Source organism: Panulirus ornatus, chromosome 6, assembly GCF_036320965.1.
Source record: "Panulirus ornatus isolate Po-2019 chromosome 6, ASM3632096v1, whole genome shotgun sequence".
Lineage (NCBI taxonomy): Eukaryota > Metazoa > Arthropoda > Malacostraca > Decapoda > Palinuridae > Panulirus > Panulirus ornatus.
Genome location: NC_092229.1, coordinates 884,059 through 893,192, shown reverse-complemented (window position 1 = coordinate 893,192; position 9,134 = coordinate 884,059). Strand labels below are relative to the sequence as shown.

The window sequence follows — 9,134 nt, the reverse complement described above, 5'->3', positions numbered from 1 at the left end:
ATGTACATGTGTATATGTGTATTTGTCTGTGTATGTATATGTGTGTATACATTGAAATGTATAGGTATGTATATGTGCGTGTGTGGGCATGTATGTTTATACATGTGTAAGTGGGCGGGTTGGGCCATTCTTTCTTCTCTTTCCTAGAGCTACCTCGCTAATGTGGGAGACAGCATCACAGTATAATAAAGAAAAAAAATATATATAAATGCCCATACACACACAAATACAGATATAGACATTTCAAAGTATACATACATATACATACACAGACATATACATATATACACACGTACATATTCATACTTGCTGCCTTCATCCATTCCTGTCACCACCCTGCCACACATGAAATAGCATCCCCCCTTCCTGCCACATTCGTTGCTTAATTGCTATTTACCGCATCAGCAAGGCATATCATGATTATTTTGAGAATGTCAACAAGAGACAAGAATCCAAGTATACAGTGGTCTTGTACTTTTATCCACAATATGATACGATAAGTTTGATAAACCATCTTCACTGCCATACCTATTTTCCTCAAGGATGAGATATCGGTTCTTTGATGGTGACAGACTGGAATGAGACAGCATAACATATGTGGCAACTCTTGGGTCAAAGCGTACAACAGTCAAGCCCATCTGTTGAATTCGACCATACATGTCATCATCCTCACCTCCCCAACCATAAAATTTGTTGCTAAATCCATTGGCTTTCTTGAAGTGTACTTGCAGAATAGCAACTGCTCCTCCAAACATATACCGGTACGGGAGATGATATCTGCAGAATTACAAGACTGAGCATTGTTTAAACTAGTAATAAGAGTTAAAAACAATTATTAAACTATTCATTTATAATTACACCAGGACCAGTTTCTATCACAAAGTTCTAGTGTTACCCAGGGTCTTTCTAAAAGGCTCCTACAGTTCAAGGATACACTAATTCCACTAGAATCCTCTGGGTTTAAAAACCTGTTGATGACACTTTACTTCCAATGATATAGCCTTGCCAAAGATGACATTTCACTCAAAGTGAGCAGGCAGAGTACAGTAGAACCTAGTGAATAAATCTAGTAAGAAAATGAAGGCATTAAGGCTAAAATCATGCTAATTACATTTAATATATACATGTAAAACTGAGAAAATGAGACCAAATTTAAAAACTAATGCCATAAATGAACCTGAGAATTGAGCTGATTCTCACAGATACAGAGGTAAAGTAGAAAAACAAAAACAGGTGTAGGAAGATACAAAGTACATAGAAATACAGGAGAGAAGGATAACTTGTAGGCAGAGGCACATGAGTATGATTACTTACTTGTGCAAACCTGGGAGGGAGCTCTACCTCTTACTTTTTCCTTTGGGCTATAGATAGAGTTGTGTGGATGTGCTGGAAATGAGATGTTTGAGGACAATATGTGGTGTGAGGTGGTTTGATCGAGTAAGTAATAATAGGGTAAGAGAGATGTGTGGTAATAAAAAGAGTGTGGTTGAGAGAGCAGAAGAGGGTGTTTTGAAATGGTTTGGTCACATGGAGAGAATGAGTGAGGAAAAATTGACCAAGAGGATGTATGTGTCAGAGGTGGAGGGACTGAGGAGAAGTGGGAGACCAAATTGGAGGTGGAAAGATGGAGTGAAAAAGATTTTGAATGATCAGGGCCTGAACATGAGCGAAAATGAAAGGCAGGCTACCTAAATGATATGAAAACAAATCAAAAAGAGAAAAAAGATATAAATGAATCACTAAGTGGATGGTCGTCTCAGTTGATTGTAATTACCTATTTGTACTGTATAAGGAGGGGGGTTTTACACTTGGGACTCCATCTCTTGAACATTCGCTATTATTGTACAACTGCTTACATTTACATATTCTGTCTGCATTAACCATGTCCTCAGTCATTTTATTCCATTCATCCACCACTCTTATATTATGATATTACTTTTTTTGCATCTTTTTTAACAAGTTTCTTGCTTAATTTCATGTCATGTCCTCTGGGTGCTCTATCCCTACACCCCTTAAAGAACTATCCATTATCCAAGTAATTAATCTGTTTCATAAAGTTCAAGATCAGGTCACTCCTCAGTCTTCTCACTTTCATGGTTGGTAAATTTCAGGCCTTTAGCCTTTCTCTGTAACTTAGCTCTTACTTTTGGTACCATCTTTGTTGCCCTCTTCCAGACCTTCTCTATTAGTTCCCTGTGCTTCTTTAGGTAAGGTGACAAAACCTGAGAAGTATATTCTAGTTTTGGCCTTATGTATATGAAAAGCTTGCTACATATTTCCTTATCTATATACTTGAAAGCAATTCTGATATTTGTCAGATGACAGTTTGTCTCCTTTACTATTCTCTTAATGTGTGACTCTGGTGATATTTACAGACAATGCTGACTCCCAAGCCCTCACATACAGAATCTTGAAGTTTATTTCCTGCCAAATAATAGTCATAATAAGGCCCTCTATCACTTTGTCCCAACCTTATTGCTTTATATTTGCTTGGGTTGAATTTCATTGGCCATGTATCAGACTTACTTTAGTCCATTTTAGGTCCCCTTGTAAGATGATGCAATCTTTCTTGCTTTTCATTTCACTCATTACTGTTGCATAATCTGCAAACATATATAGGTACAAGACCATACCTTCAGGCATGTCATTCACATAAAACATGAAGAGTATCAGTTCCAAAACAGAACCCAGAGATACTCTATTGGTGACCTTTACCCATTTGGAGAATACTCCTCTGACATGCATCCTTTGTTCCCTTCCATTAAGAAAATCTTTATCTTCCATCCATCTGTTGCTTATGTGTGAAACTTCACCCAGCCAACATATAAGGGCAGCACCTTATGGGACCCTGGTGCCATTTCCTGACAGGGAGAAGGTTGGCAAACCACAAAGGATGGACAAACTATTTTGGATGCTTGTGGATTACAGCTGTATTTTGAAGAGAGGAAATATTTGTGTATTAAGACTGAAGTCATAACTTATACCAAAGGGTTCATGTCAGCATTGTACCACTAAAATATTCATCAGCTCAGCTTTTCAGATATCCTTTACTTTTACATGCATTTCTTTCATTCTACGAGAAATAGAAAATCCTAAAGAGACACCCTTCAAATTTTAAAACCTTTCCTCCATCAATCCAAAGAAATCTACCATTAGCTTCAGAATTATACCAACCGCACATACATATATTGGCTCACCTTCTGCACATACCCCGTGATTTACATGTATTTCTCTCGCTTCCAATTAGAAAACATTTAGTCTGAATGATGCACATCCTATAAAGCCTTCTTCCAACAATTGCCAAAGAATTTACACATTAACCTCAGCATTATACTGCAGCTATATAAAGTATTTTAGCTCATTTCTTTTTAATATACTAAACTTTTACACACGTAGTTTATTTACTTTAAATGAGAAACAAAATTCTGAGACTTTTTTGTCCATACTGTCATATATGGGTATCAACCATGTGCAAAGATATTCAAATAAGGGCAACTGAGTGGCAAATTGTGACTATCATGTACCAATATGCATATGGCAGAGACTTTTTTTTGAAGTGTGGTGGGGAGGCAGTTAAATGTAAGTAGTCACACTTAGTAATGGAGAGTTAAACTGGTGAACTGTCCTGAGGTTACATGAACATCAATTAAGTGAGTAATTACAGAAAATGCAAGGTAATGAAGATGGCTCACATTAAGAGAATGCCATGATATGAATACTGTCTGGCAGGTAATAAACTGCAGGAATCTGTGTCAGAGAGACCTGGGAGATTATACAGTCCCTAACCAGCTGCAAAAATCCCAACTAAGGAGATATTAATTAGGGAGACAAATAACATGCTGACAAAATCAAGACTGCATTCAAGTTCATGGATAAGAAAATATTTAGCAAGCTGTTTACACCCTGCAGTGTACGTAAAAAAACCTTGTCCTCCACCCTACAAAATTTTCAAAGGAGATGTCATACTTGCATTTTAGAACTTTGTAATCTTTCATTTGACCTTGATTACCATCTGCAGACATCTGGGTATGGGACTGGCAAGGTTCTTGAAGAATTATAGGCACATATTTTGGGTTCACAGGGTCTTCACCTACTGAATGAGGCAAGACACAGACAAGGTGTTGCAGTAAGCAGCTGTCTGATAGTGCATTCTGAGTACCCAGTGCAACTAATAATCTCATGTGTGTTCATATTTTCTTACTTCCAGGCAAGAATTATGGCTTTCTTCTCCTTGGAAAGGTAAGAGTCAACCACCTTGAAGCACAGGGGGAAGAAATACAGTACTCATAAGTCAAATTCCCAAAAATAAGTGGCAGCCAGAAAGAATAATGAAAGAACATCCCTCCCTTAAGATAGCCTGATGCACACTGAGGCCCAACGCACATGCTTACACCATTAAAAACATATCTCAGTGATCACCATAAACCTTAGCCATATATCACCTTCAAAAATATGTGGGGGCAGGCAAAACTTTTTGTGGACACTGTACATAAAGCCAAAACTAGAATACGGTTCTCCAGTTTGGTTATAGCACCTATGATGCAAAGGGAGCAATATGAGAATGTCTAAAGGAGGTCAATAAAAATACTACCAAAATGAAGAGTGCTGAGTAACATGGAAAGAGCATTGAGGCCTAAAATTTGCCCATCATGAAAGAGAGAAGAGTGAATGGTAACCTGATCACAACCTTCAAGTTTTTAAGCTTGGGTAATAATGGAATAGTGAACAGGTGTCTGAAAGAAATAGGGACTGGATAATAAGAAGCCATACACTAAGAAAAAACTTGTTACTAAAATGCAAATAACTACTTCTGGAGTATGAGAGTAGTGGATGAATGGAAGAACTGAATAGGGAAATAGTAAAGGCAGAGCAGCATACAAAAATTCAAAAAGTTGAATGATAATAGAGACAGTTCAAGAGATGCTACCCCACAAATGTAAAACTTCTTCCTGCCTCATATAGTACAGTGAGAAACAAACAGGTGAATAGACAGATACACAAACATGATTTTCAATATAATGAATTATAAATAGTCCTTCACTTGTGCCGTATCACATTTGCCACTAAGACTGAAACAAAACTTAGGTCACCTCTATATATCCTGTACAAGATATAGTTATTAAATGCAACAAATTTTGAATTGAAAAAACTGACTGCCATGAGAGACAAGGTTAGCACTGGCAATAACAAATTAGATATCAAGAATATGCTTCCAAATGGTAGGGAATTAGGACTTTTGCTGCATGGCTGGTGGTCACCAGCATTATTTTCAAGATTCTATTGGTATTTGTTGTCCATGCATGCCCCTGCCTGGCTGTTGGGGTTCTCAGATTCTTATATTTCCTCAGTCCAATACAAAAAAGTAGAAAAAACAAAATTCACAAATGGTTCAGAGAAATTAGTAATACTTACGGTGTACCTTGACTGGCAGTTTCTTGGTTTCCAAACGCCACCAACTTGAACATCATATTTCTTTACAATCTGCTCATCTGAGAGGGACTCCACATTGTTATTCAGTAATTGGATGGTGCCTTGAATGTATGGAGATATCACAGGGCACCAGTGGAGTTCATTTTCTGTTGGCCCTACATATCCCACTAATTCTTGTGTAATGTCATCCAAGGCAATATATGGAAATGTAGTATCTGCATACTTTCCAAATATAAATGGCAATGTCCATAAAATGAAACTTGTGAAAATTGATACAAACCATACTTGAGTCAAATTAGTAGATACTACTCTTACTGACATGTCCATTTTGTTCTCTCTTACATTACTGCATCAATAATATCAGGACAATTTTATGAATGGAATTAAAGTCACTATGCCCTCTTACATTTACCAAGTCCTTGTAGTTCACCAAGTGCCTCACATACAAATTTGATTTGTCCTTTAATCTTGGCTGACTTCTTTGTTGATTCAGAGAGTTTTGCATTCAATATTCCAAGTTTCTTGTCAATGAATGTTAGCGCCTCCTCCAGGGTTAATTCAACATGGAAGCCTAGTCCAACATTAATAAAAATGTGTGACACATCAGGCCTGTTAAAATAAAAGAGAAAAGATACTATAGTTAAGATAATACATCAGATTATGTTATCTTTCCCTTATAATTCTAAATGTTTCCTCTCAGAGAATGGGAAGGAGTGGGAAAAAGCAAGGAAAACGAGGAATGAAGGGAGTACCCACCTGCCTACCTACAAGTACTTAAGACAAGACGTTGTCGAAAAGCAATACTAGCACATTGCAGTCATATCACATCTTGCATGATGAATAATACTATTTCCCTCTGCCACCAAGTTCATTACCTTAGCATTCATAATGAATCCTGGGTTCATCTGGAACTGATTTCAACCATATATCACTGAGGTACCATGAGGAGTATGGAAAATGAAAGGTCACTATCTGTGATGACAAAGATGGGTATGTTTGATGTTACAGTAGCCCTAACAGTGTTGCACAGAAGCAAGTCTTGGTTGCTCATTGCAAAAGAAAATAAGATAGTGGATCTTTCTTTTTTCTTTCATACTATTCGCCATTTCCCGCGTTAGCAAGGTAGCGTTAAGAACAGAGGACTGGGCCTCTGAGGGAATATCCTCACCTGGCCTCGTTCTCTGTTCCTTCTTTTGGAAAAAAAAAAAAATGTCCAAAAAATGTCCAAAGACAATGTGTGGAAAGAATAGGGTTGATCATGTAAGAGATAAAAGGATAAGAAAGATGTGTGACAGTAATATAACTGACAGCAGACGTAGGTGTGTTGCATTGGTTTGGTCATATGGAAAGGATGAGCAAAGAAAGATTAAAAGAATGTCTATGTCAAGAGTGGAGGGCCAAAAGGGGAGGAAAAGACAGGAGTACCAAACCTGTGGTATCGAAGATGATACATCTGGGTTTTGTCAGTGGCACATTGTAAGTAGAACCTTTTATCCACTTACCCTTGGTTAGCCCCTCTGGCTGTTAAGACACTCATGCTGTTTCCATCTACCTGGCCATGTGAAACAGGATTTTCATTTCACTGTCTCCTAAAAAAAAAAAAAGAGGGGGGGAGCTTGACTTAGTGTCAAGGATAATCAGTGCCATGCTCTTTTGAAAACAAAACCTGACATAGACCAGCTTGTGAGAAGTGAACAGTCTCAGCCATCCCAATGACTGGGATGGAGTCTTCACTCTCATCTGCCAAGAAAGAAATATGAATCAAGAAAGAAAGAACGTGTTATTAAGCTGAAGAATGTAGATCCTATCTCACACTGTTTGGCCTGCTTCCTGTGTACACATTTATCATGTTTGCATTATTATTGTTTATTCTTGCAATACTGGGACATTCACTGATGGATGCAGGACAAAGGAAATACAAATTTAGTATCCATTAGCTTTATTTCTGCTTCCTGTGTATCAAATTTCAACACATTTATCATGTTTATATTATTAATGTTTAATCTTGCAATAATAGGACACAAAAAGACAATAGGACACAAAAGACAAAGGAAACACAAATTTAGTACCCATTAGCTTTACTTCATCTATTTCCTAGCTTCTGAAAAATATACAAATATTAAGTAATCTTGCTGATATCAGTCAGTTCATTAGCATAAATATCACACATTCACCTACATATACACCTATGTGAATACTGGTATGCAGCTGTTCACAAAAATATCAAGAGATACACAAGATGAAGAAACGTAGGAATCCCTGACCTGGAAGGAGATAGAAGAATGGAGTGAAAGAGGTTCTGAGTTGTTGCAGTCTGAATACAGAGTGAACTGGAGCAATGTGGTATACAAGGGATGAAGTGCTGGCAGTAGGCTGAACCAGGGATTTTGTGGTGGTTAGTGGAAATCATAGATCTGTATGAGGCTTGCTGTGGATGAGGGCTCAGCTTTCAGCTCAAGACTGGGTATTGGCATGTGAGGCTGTTCCTCAGTTCCTAATAAAACTGAGAGGATTAACAAATAATAAGCCTGGATCTCCAGCACCACACGCCTGATCAGGTGACAGGTAGGTGCATGTTCCTCAAGCTACTTGTCTAAATGCAGAAATTTGCATCTTCATACAAAACTGGTTTTCTGCACCCAATAGCACTTATACTATACACATTAATCTATGGAGAAGACACCTAGCTTACTAGTAGATTATGTCCATCCACTGCACTACTTTGCATAAACAACTCAATGTACAAATCAGGAAATTTGAAATTATGGGACTGGATTCCCTCTGTGACTGATAACACACACAGAACTCTTTCCTCTCATACATATTTTCTATTTCTCCCAGCAATGAGGTAACACCATGAACAGGTGACTGAGTCCTAGAGGAAAAAATCCTCACTTGGCTCCTTCCTCTGTTCCCCTTTTGGAGAGATATACAAGAGGGGAAACTTTCTGGCTCCTTGCTCCTGCCCCTCTTAGTCTCTTTCTGTGACACACAGAGGATATGTGGGCACAGAACAACAAACAATAAAATGTTGGCTACCCTGGAGACAACAAGCAACCTTCTACAAAATAACTGTGATTAGTTATCTTAAACATATGTTTGTGCTAAAAACATTTTAAGATCAGTGCTAAATGATGAATTCTTCATAATGAACTGAAGGTACAAGTCTGGCAGAATTTGTACTTTCCAAGTCATCACGGAAAATGATGCCCTCATATACTGTCAAGGCTAGATTACCATGTATCTTTCTCTTCTTTCTAGGGCATAGAGTTGAAGTTCTTTCGACCATTCAAGTTAGTTCATGTGTTCCAATCCCTTGATCTATCTGAAATCTTTATAGCTAGGTTATTACCATCTGTCTGACAGATGACAATATGACATAACATTAATAATTTTGCTTCTCATAAATTTTTTTTTTTTTTTTTTTTTTTTATACTTTGTCGCTGTCTCCCGCGTTTGCGAGGTAGCGCAAGGAAACAGACGAAAGAAATGGCCCAACCCCCCCCCATACACATGTATATACACACGTCCACACACGCAAATATACATACCTACACAGCTTTCCATGGTTTACCCCAGACGCTTCACATGCCTTGCTTCAATCCACTGACAGCACGTCAACCCCTGTATACCACATGACTCCAATTCACTCTATTTCTTGCCCTCCTTTCACCCTCCTGCATGTTCAGGCCCCGATCACACAA

General features: G+C 38.0%; 1 protein-coding gene across 2 annotated transcripts in view; it reads right to left on the bottom strand.

Annotated features, from left to right (window-relative positions):
• Window positions 1-770: 770 nt before the first annotated feature.
• LOC139748984 (protein UXT-like) overlaps window positions 771-9,134 on the bottom strand; it is a 70,860-nt gene continuing 62,496 nt past the window's right edge. For both annotated transcript variants that reach the window (XM_071662337.1, XM_071662336.1), the window contains exon 4: window positions 771-6,039. In XM_071662337.1, coding sequence (XP_071518438.1) covers window positions 5,823-6,039 — 217 coding nt within the window. In that variant the 3' untranslated portion in view covers window positions 771-5,822. The remainder of the gene's footprint in view (window positions 6,040-9,134) is intronic.